We start from the raw sequence: 18,050 nt of genomic DNA on the forward strand, positions 1-18,050 counted from the left end.
ATAATATCCAGCTGAAGTATCCGACTTAGATGAACACATTAACACAGCTATTGTTCTTCGTCTTGAATGTGTCGAAGATGTGCATTGGGTTGATTTTGAGGTCACAAGCATTACCAAGGACAGTTTTACAACACGTTTAGGAAAGGAGCCTGTAGTGCGGTCCTGGAAAAGGCTTGTTGAAGAAACACAGATACTTCCTGTATTAGACTAAGTGGTCCCAATGTCAAACCTATGGTTGTTTATCCAATGTTTATGATCATGTGTATAGGATGAGGATGTTAGACAACCTTTAAAAAGTGTGGTCCTGCTCACAGAGAGTTGTTCTGAGGTTTCAGGGCTGAAAACACTCTCTAAAGCAAACTGCAGTGATTGATTTTGATGCTTGGCTTGTAACAAACAAAATTCTCTTTCCTTAAAGAAGGAAAGGCCCAGTAAACAACACAGCTAATTAGTATTCAGGTATAGGTGCGTGGCATTTTAAGTAAAAAGTTTCAAGCAAAATCTTCATGTTTTCATCTGGAATAAATCATTTTGTTCAAAAGACAACAAGTCATTTATCTATTTATTATTAGGCTGTGTGTGTATGGGGACAACAATCCAGCTCCCTTTGTGAAAACATGTTCAGCATAATGAAGTTAGTTTTAGGTCAAGGTTAGGATAATTGTAGGATTAAACCTAGGTTAAGGTTAGGTGTGTGTGTGTGTACTCACAGATATTAGCCGTGCCCTTGGGGATGGGCAGGTAGGAGCCAGCGCTCCACGCTCGCCCCTGGTACGCCCTCTTGCAGCGGCCACAGTCGGGCCCAGTGGTGTTGTGCTCACACTCGCAGCTCAACTTCTCTTTGTCATATACGCAGCTGTTGGCATGAAGGTTGCACTTGCACCTGTCAAAGAGGGAGAGGGGGCGTTTGGGAGTGGGAGGAGGAGGAGGAGGAGGAGGAGTTGAAAGAGGACAAGCACATGAACGCCAGTGAATTTTCAAACACTGAATGAAAAACAGACAGGCTTTTATTTTGTCGGACAATGTGGCTGGAGGACAGCGTGTCCTTCAGCGGCAACAGAACATGGCTACAGCGGCTTCTTCAAATTCAAGAGGCGCTAGTTCAAAAGGAGAAAAGCGATTGCAAGAACAAGTCCGGCATCATTATTTCCTCCCTTTACCTTCTCCCCTTTCGACTCAGGAAGGTAGCTCGGTTTTAATTGTCCCACTGGAGAATGCATTATTGTAGTACGGTCACAGTCAATGCGCGAGGGAAGATCGAGAGGGGGGGGAAAGGGGACAAAGAGGTGCAAGGGGAGGCTGAGGAAAACAAGCCAAGTTAAATTGTGGAACAAGCACTGGGAGAATGAAGGCATTGAAGCTTGTAGCTCTACAAGGCGAAGAATAGCTCGGTTAGCCAGAGGGCGGCACGGAGCGACAGCACATTCTCCAAGACGAATTAATATGAGATGAGAGCTCGGAAGCATATTTTCAATCTGGAAAGAGGGGCTCCCTAAAGGTGCACTAAATCCTCACTCACATTCTGCTCACCGTTCATTTTACAATAAACTCAGTAAGTTCATTTTCTGCTGTGGCAAGATGAGCATTGAGGGGATATCTATCTTATAAATTAATTTATGATTCAGCATTCAGCATAATGTACTCCGAGGAATAGAGAGGACGTGGAGTTACGAGACCCCTTTTTGGGGAAGTTTGCAACAACAAGACAAAGTGCAGCAAATGTTATTAAAGCTTTAGTGCATCATTTTTCAACATAGACAATCTTATTCAAACCTTTGTCAAATGAGATCAAACAACACTGATTAAGACTGTCATACACTCATACACAACATCCATACACTGTTTTTTCTTGGTGTTTCTCAGTATTGCCGTGTTTAGATCTCTTGCCACCTGGTAACATTCCCTTGCTGCACACAGGAAGTGATTCATTTAAACCTTTGTGCACCCTTCGTGCAAATTGCTGTGGAAATAATACATAACTCCTTATATGGACATCCTGCGTGTGTGTGTTTATAGGTCACATATTCAGTTTTTTTCCTTTTCTTATGTGTTGTTGAGTCAAAGTTATGATTCATTTTACATCACATTTTTAGTAGTGATATAAAGTAGCGATAATTGTGCAAATTTAAAATAAGACAAATGGAGGCAACTGTAGCATTACATTAGTGAAGCGAGATGGCAGGTTAGTGTATAAGAAAAGTTTCTGAAGTTAATTCTACTGCTTAAAAAACCCAGTTGTTCAGCTGCTTGAGGGGATAACTGCTTCTTGCCCCCACCGGCCCCTTCGTTGCCGGGTATACACAAAACATCAGAGGCTGTTTTTGGATCAAGGACAAAGCATTCAAATTAGTTTGCATTGTTTCTGCTCACGGAAACCTAACAGAGGCAGAATAACAACATCAACGACAACAAAAGTTACACCCTTACAATCTTAAAATCTGAGACGAACCCCTGCACACTTCAAACTAGTTCAACATTATCGACTTATGAGGATAACCTTTCTTTCCAAACAGTGACTTTATTTTGTCCATCTCCTATTTCCTGTCACGCTGGTGGCCTTCTACACTGAATGAGCTGGAAACTTTTGACATGCTTTATCACATACTCCCAAAAAACATCAGCAAGCGGAAGCCGATTCTCACTGATAACCTCATTGTATCCCCTCGCGTCTCATGAGTCCCGACGATGCCAACGCTGGCTGCACCTTCAAATAAAGACAGGAAATCTGACTTCCAACAGGCATGACTCATCGCGGATAAATGCACAGCGGCTGTTTGTTTATTTCAGGGGAAATGTTGAGCGGCAGACTAAATAGCACAATTCAAGTCTGTCTGACTGTCTAAAAGTGCCCTTTTATTCGGCTGTTTTTCATCTCTCATAATGTAAGTCGGGTGAAAGGCATCTTGTATTCATTCTTAAGGAAGGAGAAGGAGGAAGATGATGGCACAGATAGCCTGACACTTGTGTTCACTGACATCTCAGTGAGAAACTCTGGTGACAGGTGGCCACTTTCACCCCGTATCGTCTGCTTCTCCACAGTTTAGCTCGATCTTGGAATTACTACAGTCACAATATCTGCTTTGTTCTGCAAACCTGTGAGCCGACTGGGTAAGCGTTTGATAGCTGCTTTAATTTCAGATCAAGTTCCAGGTTTAAAAAAACACCAATATTCAAAAAGCTCAAGTGCCCTTATTCAAACATTTGTCAACCATTAAATTAAGGAACCTCTTGGTTAAGTCCAGGATGCCGTGTAAAGACAGGACTTGTTTTGCGTTATGGTTTTTTTCACAAGTCGTCTGCGCAGCAACTAAATAAATCGTCAACTATTTTGACATCAATTTAAGGTCCAATTTCATCAAATTCAAGGATCGAATGTGCGGACACAGTTTAAGATGGGAGGGCAACTTGTAAGAGCTGCGTCGCCCATGGCGTCCACTTTTATTGATCTGCAGCACGCGCTGCACCAGACCAAGTGATTGTCCTCTGGGTCTTGGTCAAAGTCAGGTCAAGTCAAAGTCTGTGTCATATTCTTTGGTGAGCCAGAGATCTTGGAATCGGCATTTCCCTGGCAACACATAATTTGCTCTCTCTCTTGCTTAATGTTATTCACTCGTTATTCAGCATGGAATCTCAAGTCAGCAGTGGACAGAGACAGTGGACAGTGTCCTCAACACTGTAATAACGAGTCAAAGTTTGTTCTGTGCAGGCTTAGAGTAAAGTCACTAAATAGGCAGAAGGAAACGGCACGAAACAAACAGACATTATTTCCTGTTCTTTCCCCTGGCTCGGTTCATTCTGTCTCCATTTCTGTTATAACAATCTGTAATGTGTAAAATGCCGTCTTTACGGAGAACTACAAAGGAAAAGATTGTTTATGTTTAGTGCCGTTTAAGTCTGCAAGCAATGCAGGGCAATTTTCAAAAACTTTCAAGGTTTTTTTTTCAAATTTTTCTTTCAAGGATTTCAAGGACCTGTGGGAGCCCTGTTTTAATAATTAAAACATGCACGGCTCTGATTTTTCAGCTTCTGAAATGGGAATATTTTCTGGTTTCTTTGCTCCGTGTAGCAAAGAAATCATTAAAACTGAATAATTTAGGTTTGTGGACATTCAAGAACATCATCATTTCCAGGTTTGGTAAACACAGATCAAAATTTGCTAAGACTTTCTGACATATTCACGGACCAAACAAGAACTCGATTCATCGAGAAAATGATTGGCGGATTAATAGATTATGAAAATGATCATTAGCTGCAGCCCTACATCAGATCATCCACTATTCACACGACTATAAAGTATGAAGGACATGTGAGTAATACAGTGCAATGTAAAGTGCTTTAAAATGTTTATAACACTAGAAAAGAACCAATATAGTCCCATAATGAGTCACTTCATGTACCAATGGTCTGACCTCATCTTAAGTTCTTTATGATTTGCTTTTATCTGAAAAGCACACAGTTTTAGTAGCTTTGCACTGCATCGTGTGCTTGTGATTCCGATGACATTAAATGAAACACAAAGCTATTATCTGGTTCACTGGATCAGGAGGTGACATCAACGTGTCCCTTTGTAATTAAATTAGGCTTTAATTGCATTTTGTGTCATGTTCTTATAAAGTAATGTAAATATGTAATGATTATTTAATTACATCTCTGAAGTAATTAAATGACGAATATCACCAGTGGGTGATTATATCAGCTAAAGCTGATTAACGCGCGCTCTGTAAATGACATGTTGCGAGGTTCGCTGCACTTTAGATGCAGCACCAGAACTACACCATAAAACACGCTCGTGTTCATGCTCATTGCTGTGTGAGTTCAGATGTTCAGTATTTGCTTCTGCAAGAAGATCATGCAACATAAAGTGTCTATAAAAGTAGCTTAGCAAGTGATGCCTGTATATTCAGCTTGCCAGAAATGTTACTAATTTGTGTTTTATACCTTTCGTTTGCACATTTCATTTTCAGGCTGTAGCGTAAGCGCTGAGAACTGTAATTAGACTGACACTCGAAGCGTCACAACGAGGGAACCAAGGCTGTGTGAAAGCAGATGTAGGAACTATTCAGTCACGTTAATGTGCTCAGTGAGTCTGTGCGAGAATAGTGTTCCCATGAAAGACACGGAAAGACCCTTCGAGGCTCGGAAAGACATTGGACTCTTTTAGCAGCTGTAACATGTAGAGCTGAAACGATGAATCGATTATAAATCGATTACTAAATTAATCGACAACTATTTTGATAATCAAACAATCGGTTTGAAGCTTTTTTCATGATTAAAACAAGATTTCCGATTGTTTAAGCTTCTTAAATGTGAATATTTTCTTCATTTCTTTGCTCTGGATAACAAATAAATCATTAAAAGTCAATCATTTTGGTTTGTGGACAAAACAAGACATTTGAGAACATCCTCATTTCCCAGTTTGACCAACACCGATCCACATTTTTTATGGTTTTCTGATATTCTGAACACCAAACGATTAATCGATTAATCGAGAAAATAATCGTTAGTTGGAGCTCTAGTAACATGTAACATTACTGCACTAAAATATCTAAAAACAAGACGAATCTAATGCATTTTGATGATAAGTGTACTCACAACAGCCCAAAACATTTCTGACATTCTTTAAATCCATAGAATAAATATTTCTATTCAAGGTAACAGACAATTTAGCCGGTCGGTAGCATTTTAATTGCATGTCTGCTTTAGTGGTCTCTGGGATGTCTGTCATGAAACGAGTGACAAGTGAGACAGACCTCCTAGTCAGGCTAATGAATTGTCCTTTGCTTTGTTTCATTTTAATGTGCCACCAAAGTTCTCCCCATGAAGCGCAAGCACACAGGGAAACCAAGCAGGGGAATGATTGTCATGATCCCGCACTAATTTACCGACATCATCAAACTCTTCTGTAGAACCCTAGCATGAGAAATAATAATAATAATTGTTAATATGTAGATATGTGTGTGTGTGAGTGCACATGTGGTGTAAAAAAATGACTCCACATTGAGCCCTTTGTGGTTTAACCTTCAGCTTCTTTTACAATCGGCAACATTTTAATCAGTGGCCAGAAATAATAGCGCTGTCGGCATAATGAGTGAGACCGCCAGCGATGGCCCGCGGGGTCTAATGCCCATCAGTGCTGTTGTTGCTGCCAATCAGCCGCGGCTCCTCAGCGTGGAAACCAGGTGAGGCTTCTTCACCGCTGCACCAGCAACAAGGGCTTCAGAGAAAGAGCGGAGCAAAATGTGTATTTAACTGCATTTAAATGGGAAATAGGAAATGCCGTGTCTTCATTTCCTCTGGGGCTCGCTCTGTGGGTTGTCTGCCTCTGACTTTCCATCAGTCTGTGTATCATCCTCTTCATATCACTCTCCATCCACCCCAGTCTGTCATTTTAAACTCTGCTCCCCTATCTCTCCTATTCATAAATATTAATTGGGCTAAAGCATCTTTGTTTTTGTGTGATGCTCTCAAAGTGATATTGCTCAAGGCATTATTGAGTGTGCCAGCCACTGCCTGTGAGCTAAACGCCCTGATATGTATTCACAAAATTGCTCATGAGGCCGTGAGCTTAAATTGCTCCAGTGGCAAAACAAAAAAGGAGAGAGGGAATAAAAAAAGAGTTCTGATTCTGTTTTGTCTGTGTAAGAAGGAGCAATATTTTCTTTTTTTCCCTATCTGACAAGAATATGAAGTTCCCCCGTGAAGTGTGGGAGGCACATGATATCATTGGGCATATATTTATTGTTATTATTCTTTATCTGGTGGAAATGCAAGCGGAGCAATATGCTGAGCTTCAGCTCACCGAGAGCACTGTGTCTCTGACCTCTGCGGTAATGGGATTCTGACTGACAATGTGGGTGCAGGTGACATATTGTGCCTTCCTACTGATGATGCCAACAACAACAACAGTCAAACACACAAGGCAACATGAAGAAGCCTTTTCTTTCACATCACTTCAGCCAATACTCATTCCCCCAGCTTCTCTCCATTTTGCTCATTGTGACTTCAAAGCCAAACTGTATCAGCTGCTAATTAATAGTAATTATCTGCAATCCGAGCCGACAACATCCCCGACGCACAAAGCTGCTGATCCCAACAAATTGAACCGACTAGACTCAACATGCTCCTTAAGTGGGTTAACTAAGTGAAGCAATTAAATTTCAATCTAACGCCCAGGTGTTTTCATACACAAGCCAATTGGGTTAAACACTTGGTTAATAAACGCCTTTTTTTAGCCTGTGTCTGCTGTAAATGAGTGAAAACACACGAGGGGTTGCAGGGGGCGGGCAGGAGGTGTTTGAGAGAATATTCTGCTGTAATTATATGATGATGAAAATAAAATGGAAACACAGGGGTGGCTCGGAAAAAGAGGTGGAGGCAGGTGGGGGGTTGTTGCAGAGAATATAATTATACAGACCTATACTGAAACATTTAAAATATAAAAGCCCAATGTTTTTGTTTCATAGTTTTTTTCTGAACACACACAGACACACACAGACACACACTGCAGAGATACACTGTACACCAATGGGCTCTTCCCCACTGACTCGCCTGCAGCTGCTGTCTATATTGGTCTAAAGCACATCAGCCCGTCTGCTAACATGTTGCCTGCTAATTGCCTCCTCTACCTTTTTTCCTCTGGTCTGCAGTGCATTGTGGGAAATGGAAGGTGTGAGAACTCAGCACCAGCTCCCCTGGGATGGACACCTCCCCTCTCGGGCCAAAAACTAATTATACACCTCTTCCCCATCCCTCTTTCTCCTCTTACTACAAAGCAGTTAAGGGGTAAAAAAAATGGGGGCAAATTCTCTTTCTTTTAAACGTCAGCTTTTAGTTCAGTTCGTTGGCACGAGGAAATACATTTACTGACACTGTATATTAGTGCAGAACTCCGCTCATTTAGCAATAACACGAGAGCCACTTCACTATTTTTCATTCTGATATTTTGGCCTGGTGAAGCTGCCTGAACTGAAATCTAAAACACAAAAAAATAAAATAAAAATAGAATCACTGCGATGCTCAGTATATGCTACAGTATATTTGTTTTTCTGCTTATGCCAACATAGAGTCAGTACTCTCTTTTATTTATTTGTACAGTTTACAACCCGGTAGAAACACACAGGAGAGAGCGAGAGATGCAGAGGGGAAGATTTGAGGCCAGAAATGGCAAACAACAGTTTTTCATCACAGTTCATAAAGAGGCAACGTACTGTACATGAACAAAGTACCTCGCGGAGGGGAGCTAAGTCTCTGCAGAGGCTCCAGTCATTACTGCTCAGCTGCACTTCCAAGCCTGTGTTTGCGTTCAAAAAGTGCATACTGTAAATATGCCAATAGCCAATTAAGCCTCAGAGTCGTACACTAGAACTGAACAATGGCTGTCAGCTTAAAAAAAAAACAAAAAAACAACAAAACTGCAGCATCTTCCTCTAAAACAAACAGTGATAAATCTAAAATACAATATAATCTTGCAAAACAAACACATATTTATCATTAACGCGAAGCAAAGATGCCACTGTAGTTTATTTTGTCATCGCCCCGCCAGTGCAGTTCATCTCCTGTTCACTGCACTGAGGTAAATGTGTGGGCTGCCTACATTAATCCGTGCAGGCCATCCATCTATCGAATACTCAGCATTACTAATGTATGGACTTGGACATGCTATCCAAGCAGGAGTCAATCAAGAGGTCTTTACTGCCTCTGACATGCCAAGCCAGTTCAATAGAATCGACATGCGGGGCCTCACTGATATTGCTCACAGCTAAAGACTGCTGGCGACACAGAGTGTGCTGCAGAGGAGTTAGAGAGGGAGGACGGAGCGACAAGGCCGAGGTGGAGAAGTGACAATAACCCATCTTGTCATCTCATAAGCGACATCACTGATTGGAGCCCTTAAAGGAAGTAACTGCACAGCATCGTTCATCAGTTTGGCTTTGTGGTGTGTCTGCAGACTATATTTGACCTTGGTGAGAATGAGACGACGCGTCTGTGGCTGCAGCGTCAGACCTCTGACATATCATTAGTGTCTGATTCTACGTTTTTTGTGTACTTCACGTTTGTAATTTTACTTTTACTTTAGTATGTTTCGTTTCAACATCACATCTGTTACGGAGTAAAAAAAAATGTTGGTCTGAATTAAAGAAAATAATAATTTTGAGTGAGTGACATGTGTGGTCTTTGACACATTATATGTTTACATATTTATTTTGTCAGCACTTTTAATTTGTAAAAGTTTGCCTTTAATTAAAAAAAATTCATGTGAGATTTGTGTCCCCCTGTCCTTGTTTTGCACGACACAAGAAAGAAACCCAAGCTTGTTAAAAAAGTAACTTTTAAACAAGCTACTTTTTTACTTGAATACATTTTTGGACCAGTACTTTCACTTGTATTACGTAAAAATGTATCCAAAAATGATTATGATGTTACTTCTGGAACTGAATCCACTGTTTAGTGTTTTGTAAATTGGGATCCCTGACATTATGTGCTACATGGTGACCCAATAATTGTCTTACTGCCCAAACACTCCTGGTATTATGGTTTGGAAAAATATGTGTGTCTCATATTATGTGTGTCTCATATTATAATTAAAAGGAAATTCTAAAAAAAGGGATAATAATAAAACTTTTTTCCTGTCATCTCGGTGCTTCTTGATAATGTCCCTTCTGCAACGCTTTATCCCAAGCATTGCGGCAGTGAATCTCCCACGGCCGTGCACACTAGGGGGCAGAATCTGAAACAGGGATTGGACCCAAAGAGCAGGTGTAATTACAGAACGTGTTGGCAGTTTTCCAGTGAAAAGAAGAGTTAACTTTTAGGGCTTTTAGCATCTCTCTCTTTTAAACTCTGACTGAGGGTCATTAGGATGGTTACAGTGTGCGATGTTGTGTTGAGAGTTAAAAGACCACAGAGGGCCACATATCTACTAAATCAAATGAGAGGCTGCAGGCCTCCAGGTGATTAATGAGAGCGGAAAGTGATGTAAAGAAGTGCTTGAAGCAGGGCATGCAGGTGTGTGTGTGTGTGTGTGTGTGTGTTCGAGACACAGAGAGAGACTGTGATTTAAATAAAAGAACTGGGTTTGTGTGTGTGTTTGAATCTAGACCACAGTTTTTGTAAATGTCCTGCTTATAAGTGCATTCCAGGTCACACCACAAAGACTCACACCGCAAAGATGTTGCAGCACTTTTCGGCTCCATTGCGTCAGACGGAGTTCGACTGACCGCTGAAGTCATTTATGTAAAAATAACACAGCCGCTTGCATTGTTTGGGGGTCAGTGTGTTGCAGTCGTGCTCCGTGCTCACTGAGTTATCGCTTTAAAACTTAGCAGCAAAAATATGAACTACTCTTTATTCTAATCCAAGAGATCTTAAAGATACAGCTTCCAGCATGTGTGTCTTACATGAGAAAGATTTGTAATAACTTCAAAATAGGGAAATTATATTATTAGTGTATTATTTTGCTGTAATTTAATTTAACAATGGAAAAATGATTTTAACGTTATAATGTAATCAACATTTTCATATCAAGGTATTACACTGACGATAGCCTAAAGGAATTCATTACCAAGCTATACTTTGGAAAATATATTATAACCTTATTATCACACTGTGTTGTTCCCATTGTTACCAAGCTGGAAATTGCATTAGAAATATTATAGTATTACCACAATATTAACCCTACAACTACTTATTATTATGCTATTTATTACTGTATTGTCACTGCTGCATAAGGTATTTCCTAAATCATAGTCTGTAAGAAAATAACAAAAGTGCAAATAAGATACGGATTTAATATTGCAGCATCTCCAGACTTGAACATCTGGGCACAAGCCGGTGCACACAGACAGACAGAGAGAGGAAATCTGCCAAACTCCTGATTATAACAGCATCGGGACAGACAAACTGCAGCTCTGAGCTGTCAGTGTACTATCTTTAAACATTAGAGAAGGACATAGCAACCGCTGAGACATTTATTTTTCTGCACTATCAATGCCCAGATGTTGATCTTCCTTATGAAACGCAATACAACAACAGGTAGAATTTTAAAATGTTTTATAGATCTTAGAAAAAGAGCTTTTGATTCTATTTAGGGGTAAGGATCAAAATACACTTATTAGGGCGAAAGTGGGTAAAATAATATGTGGTGCATAGTACCTCATTGATTATTAACACTTGAACAAGAATACTTCGATTCTGGTTACATGTAACATTGAGCCTGTGAAGACACACACTGCTTCAGGCAACACAAAACCAAAGAGCCAACGTCCTAATGCGTCTCTTCCTGTGAGCTGGCCCTGATGCTTATTAAACATCACACCGGTTAACCTCAGAGAAGCTCTGCTTTCTCACCACCAATCAGAGGAAACCACTTCATTAAATGAACAGAAGGTGCAGACCTGGAACTCTGGATAAGTCAAACCCAAACATATTCCCCTCCTCACCTAAGGTGGCGCTGCATCAAGAATTACTGATGGAGAAGACAAGACCATCTATGAACAAGAAAACTCACTGTTTCTGCCACATAAGAGCGAAACATGAAGCTGCATCAAATCCTATTGGTCTTGTTTTTTTGGGGTTTCTTTTACGTGAACGTAATCCACATACACGCAACAATGGGCTCAGCCATTTCTTCCAGCTATCCTTCTACACACATGTACGTTTTGGTTGTGTTGTACCCACAATGCCCTGCGTTGTAGTCTGCTTCCTGTATTTAGCTCACTGGGCGGACCAGAGTTTGCTCAGAGTTCGATTGGGCATTCACACCTCCCCAAACGAACCGGTTTGATTAAAAAGGGCTGGTGTGAACAAACCTTACGTTCAGATACAGACTCACTGACAGTCTAAAATTCAATAAATAAATCAAAACAAAGGAAAGAGTCTGTGGTGAATTCATGACGGTTGAGGTGGAGACAGATGATCGTCATCTAAAAGTGGCCAAATAATATCATAACATATACTTGAGAGCTACAAAAAAAAGACAGTGAACTTGGGAGGGAGATGTGTGCTCAGCGACACAAAACCATAACACGAGCCAGACACACACACACACACACGCACAGAAAAAAGCATCTATCGTTGAATAGTGACAGTGCTGCAGTTTTCAGACTCCACTGAGTGAGATAGCATTTGTCTATATTTAATTTGGGGGCACATCCAATCTCTGAGCTGTGGAAAAGAGAGAGAAAGGCTGCACAGCTAAAAAATTGCATATTTGGGATAAAGTAATGTGTTTTTGAAGATGTTCCAATGTGAAACCCCAAAATATATAAGGATGGAATGAATTTTTATACAAAATTGTGTCTGAAACTGATTCATCATTGCCAAATTGGTCACAGCAGCATAGGAATAATAGTTAAATTATGTAAGAACTATTGCCTTCCTTACCCCCAATGCTCGTTACAAGCAGCAATATTATCGCAGTGCAAATAAGTGACGGAAACAGAGAGAAGTAATAGATGCATTTAAAGTGCAATCTCAAGGAGCTGCTCATTAACAACACCCAAATATACACACGTCGCACTAACTGCAGACTTACTCCACACCAGAGACATTGAGTTAACTCATATTTTTTTTCCTTCTCAATTAAATCAGCAACATATTTGGTGAATGTTGGCAGCAGTGTTTACGGTAATCAAGTAACACAACAGATGTAAACATGCTTCTTAATACACAACACTAATATGTGAAATGAATGAAATCTGAAACCAAAATCTAAACGATATTTTAATTCACAAGCTCTAAAATGCCCGGATCTGAATCAGTTTAAAACGATGCAAATAATATTCAAAGCAAGAAATAATTGACTTCTAAATGATACAAAGCAGTTTTCAGACAGACAAAGGGGGGGGGGGGGGGAACTGAATTTAAAAATGCAAGTGTGCCGGGACAACTTTAAAAAGTATGTGTGTTTCAATCTCGGGGGGTTTAATTAAGGAGCAGTCTAACAGATGAATTAAAGCAGAATAAAAAAGTTTAAAAGAATGTACAAAATACAAATTCTAAATAAATGTAAGGATGAAGAACAGCAGTTTAATCCAGGACGGTGATGGAAATGGAGTTTAAAGCCATTTTAACATTTAGAACATTGTATAAAATACTGTAAATCAAGATGTAATGTAATGTAAATATCTGGTGATGGGATAAAGAAGCAGAAACGTACTTGTGGTGTTAGGCTAGGTTACAATCAGCAGTCTTAGCATGAGATCTTACTAGTTATTCCACACTGGACGTTTAATGGCACTTTAACAGTGTTCATTTGTAAAACTGCTGCTTAAAAAAATACATTACATTACATTACATGTCATTTAGCAGACGCTTTTATCCAAAGCGACTTACAATAAGTATAAATAAATAAATAAAAAAGCAAATTTAAAGTGTCCTGCTGTTGATTTACGATCTCAGGAAGCCCAGACCTATTGAAGTCCATCCAGACCCACTAATCACATCAGCTGACATCATAATCACCATCGCCTCAGTCATCAACCCACATCACCACTAAGTCATTGTGCTCCAGTAAGTTACATCACCTGCAAAAGGAGCAAAGGCCCGGATTTCACTACACTAAATTCACTACAACACTTTTTCTTTGTTTGATTGTTATTTTTCTCCTCTTTTGTCAGCCCCTGCACTATTGTACGCTCCTGTTCTGCTTGAAGGCTAAAGCACCGTCCAATGGCCACACATAATGAGCACCTACATTCATTGGCCCCCGCAAAAGATAACTCACTCAGAATCGATTTTCATGACTCAATGATCCCATTATCAGGCGGTTTTTATTCATCACTCCCTGTCGTCTTCAGAATCAAATGTCTTGCTTGGGGGGGTTCAGAACTTTCTCATGTCAGTGCTGTCACAGTGTGTGTGTGTGTGTGTGGGTTTTGTTTTGTTTCTTCACATAGGCAAGGGTAGGGAACTGAACTTCCAGTCAAATGATGTTCATCCCATTTAATCACACAATGTCGCATTTTGCTTGTCTTAAACCGAATATGGGAAAGAGTAAAGGCTGATTTAAACTCGGATAATTAAACGCATCGCAATAAAGATATTTCATCTTCAGCTGTCTCATGAATCTTGTGCTCCCGTGGTCCTCTCACTAAAGGTGAATGCAGAGTATTTTACTCCTTATTAATAGGGATGGGAGTATGGTATTGGTCAGTATCGGTATCGGTGCGATACAGGTCAAAATAACTGGATCGGATATCGGACCGATATAAATGTAAAATCCGATACAATCCAAAAATCATATAAATACATATATCGCATGCTAAAGTCATTTTGACAATATTTAAGAAAGTTTGTTGTAGTGATACCTGCACAACTGTAACAAAAAAAACAAAGAACAGTTGCTACAGCTACAGAAATTGGAAATGACCGATTTCAGTACAACAGTATCCATTCCTTTGAGTTCATACAAGGTGAATAAGACATAATGTGTCATCACCCACCTCTGTAAGGTGAGTCTTATTATACAATATGTCTTCATTTCATTAGCACGAGTTGTCAGGTGACAAAATCATTGATGAGTCATTTTCACACTTCTACAATTAAGGACTCATAATGAGACCATGGATAACAAGAGTCATATGTGACACTGGCCTCTGCAAGATCAGGAACCTTATCACCTGATGAGTATATCAGTATTCTGAAATCATTTGAAATAACTGTGTCTTTTTTATCTTCTTCTACATTTGCTGTCTATTCCAGTATAATGTGTGTGCCAAGAAAGAATTGCAAAATCTAAAAGGTTTAAGGTGTATTTGTATTTATAGGAATGCACAATAGGGTAACGTTACACAGGATTAGTGTTAATTAGTAAATTAGGAACTACTGGTATGGAAAGGTTTCAGTAGTTTCCATGTTGTGAGTTCATTATGACAGATTTAGGGTTACCAGAAAAATTGCTGTGAAAGGGGTCTGTACTTATTATTGTTATTATTATTATTAGTAGGACTTTTATTATTATTATTATTATTATCAATAAGACAAATGCACTCAGCACCCTGAAAAGTAAATACAGAATTTCTGTTAGAAAAAGTTGGCTTAGAACATGTGAAAAAATATTGAAGTAAAGAATAAAAATAGTATTCCTGCTATAGGTAAGATGTCTTTGCTCTGATGTGTGACTTGCCTCAATTTAAAAAACACACCCTGACACTTTATTTAAAATTCCTACAGATGAGGAAATGAAGACGAGAAAGAAGAGCAGACTCCTGCTGTGAGGCTGCAGGTGCTGCTGAGAAAGAGGAAGAGAGAGCGAGAGAGAGCGAGAGAGAGCGAGAGAGAGCGAGAGAGGGTGGAGGACTGCTGCTAAACCAGCTCTCTGTCTATGTTTACGTGCAATATGTCATTAAACTGGTGAAAAATGTCGCTTCCCTACATGTTATGTTGATATTCTGCACATACACCGACAAACCGTGACGTTCACAGACTCTGGCCCCCTGCCGTTTCACATGAAGCTGAATTTTACATGATTCAAAACAACTTTGGTAAGGTGGTGACTAATGAATAGTCATGTGGGGTGACAAAGTCAGAAGGTCAACATCATATCAATTTATAATCACACCTGTGTTTATCTTCCTCCTAGACACAAATTATACGTCTGACTATTTATATAAGGGAATAATCAATACATACAAACTGCTGCATGCCTGTAAAATAAAAAAAACAGTAGAATATAACAGAGTTAAAGTGAGGAGTGGGTTAAAGCTGTCCAGATTTAATTTACAATGCAGCATCTCCCCCCACTCTCTGATAGTAACCAAATCTCAAGTGAGGTGGTGGGGACTGCAAGTGAAGGAGAGGTCAATGAGGAGATTAGTCATGAGCCCCTGACAGGAGGGCCCATTATGCAGCAGACGAAGACACGTTGAAAAAGGCCTCTCCATTAATGAAATGGGTCACCACATGAATGTTGAGTGTGCTCTGTCAAAAGTAAGGAGGAGTAAAAATGCTGCCGATATCCCTGTGCCCAAGACCCCAGTTCTATACAATATGACTGCTTTAACCTGGAGAGGAAAAGGCTTCATGAGAAATCAGATTAGATGATGGCTCAGCGGACCCATTGAGACCGTTGGTATTTTAAAGCAACTCTGTGGTAAACATTTGTTTGGCTTGTCTGGGTGTATCGATGCATGGATCATGAGAGGAATCGAAGACGCTGTCAGCCTGTCTGCGTGCCGGGGGCTGAAATGTCACACGCACACGCACTTTTAGCTGTGGAAATACTGTGTGTTGCGACTACATTCCCATACAACAAATACCAGTGCAGTGTGTGTGTGTGGTCCTGCATGACACATCAGCGGCAGACTCTTCCAGTCCAAGACATAAATCCAATTTGCTGCCTGTGCCGGCTGCTAATAACGGTGAACCCATCGAGGGGGAAATCAATGCTCAAAATATAAGATCCGCATTATGCAGCACTGCGGCGCTCAATAGGAAAACAAGCCATATTGTATCAAGTTAAAGTGTAAGCCTCGTCTTCGGAAGAGAAAAATGAACGCCGCCTCATCCTCGAGAAAGGGGAAAGGGATTTGTTGAAGCGACGCTTCCTGTCCTCTGCTCTGCTGATAAAATCTTCATGTCACTCGTAGCTTTGCTCCTCATATCTCTGGACGCGGTCGATTCCTCTGGTCTGTGATAAATAGTAAGGGATTGGCTTGTACACCTTCTGCGGCGTCAGTGTCAGTGACATGGCAGCTTATCACTTGATTTTATTTGTACATAAAGCTTTCAGCGACTTGATGTTATCTTTAAACCAAGCGGTTCTGCAGTGGGTACGTACGAAAATCTTCCAAGGATGTGATTTCCTTTTAATCTACATCGTCACTGAGATAAACTGACCTCAGATAAGGCACCACTGGTAAAGTTGAGAATGTGCTACTTCATGACAACAAGCTGCATTTTTGCAATTTTTTGTTTTATGGACATTTACGCCGCTGTTCTCAAACTGTTCTTGGTAAACAGGAAAAACACTCGGGCTGTCACTTTAAAAAAAAAAAAAAAATTCTAGTAAAACTAGTAAAAAACATTAAAGTTTTCATTTCTTTATCAACAATTTTAATAATTGTCACAGTGCTGCGAGCATTCATAACATATAGCACTCAGGAGGAAGCTTTGAGTCAAAATATAAGAGCTGAACGTCAAAGCACGACATCATTTCTAATATGACTTGACACATGCTCAGAGCACACAGATACAGTATGTATGAGCCAGCTTACAGACAGTTGTGGTTACTTGGTGCAGCCAATGTCTCTCCACAAAGCAGCGACTCACTATCTGCAGAGAGAAGAGCCTCCCTAATGTAGACTTGCATCTCCAAGGTGCTGTCGCTGCTGCTGCCTTTGCTAAAGCCACTCAGTTTGCACAGGTCCCTCACATGTAGTCACTGTCAAGTGCCCCCTGCTGCTTCCTAAGGGGTGGTAGTCTCCTTCTAAAGTCCCCAGTCATTTTACTTTTTTTTTATCTGCTTCACAAGAAAATACTGCATCTATCATGTCACATTATACAACATGCACCTATAGAGGTTTCTATATGGCAACCTTCCTTAAAAAACACAGCCACAGCAGCTTCATTGAGCCTGGAAGTAGCTGAAATAAAACCTCTCTGCCGTCCGTGTTATGAATATTTAACACAGAAAATATCAGGGGCCGTATGAAAATACAGAGCGGGAGCTTTAAGCTGGATTGTCTGTGGAAAGGGTCAATTCAGCAAACAGAGACTTAAGCAGTCAAAATCCACCCCTTCTTTCATCCTGATATTTGTATGTGAGAGTGGTTGGCAGCGCGGGGAAAGACAGGAGGTTTTAAAAGTTTGGTTTGTACATTTGCTGCTCAGAATGATGCCCTTGAACACCGAGCGTAAAGTTTCTGTATTCAAAAAAAAAAAAGTGATACTCGGAACAATGCACACCTTGTTATGCTTCATAAACAACTTCTTTATTCTCTGCACCTTGGCTATAATGTGTGTTTTTTTCAATGTAGAACAACTTATTGCTTTAATATGTGTCTTTTAATGAGTTGAAACATCACTGAGCATTTACCAAATTAAATTATTCA

The 18,050-nt window shown here is 40.2% G+C and overlaps 1 protein-coding gene across 8 annotated transcripts in view; it reads right to left on the minus strand.

The window, feature by feature from the left end:
* ntng1a (netrin g1a) overlaps positions 1-18,050 on the minus strand; it is a 241,641-nt gene that overhangs the window by 31,017 nt on the left and 192,574 nt on the right. For all 8 annotated transcript variants that reach the window (XM_058624052.1, XM_058624060.1, XM_058624076.1 and 5 more), the window contains one exon: positions 711-883. In XM_058624052.1, the coding sequence (XP_058480035.1) occupies positions 711-883 (173 nt within the window). The remainder of the gene's footprint in view (positions 1-710; positions 884-18,050) is intronic.

Source organism: Solea solea, chromosome 1 (assembly GCF_958295425.1).
Source record: "Solea solea chromosome 1, fSolSol10.1, whole genome shotgun sequence".
NCBI lineage: Eukaryota > Metazoa > Chordata > Actinopteri > Pleuronectiformes > Soleidae > Solea > Solea solea.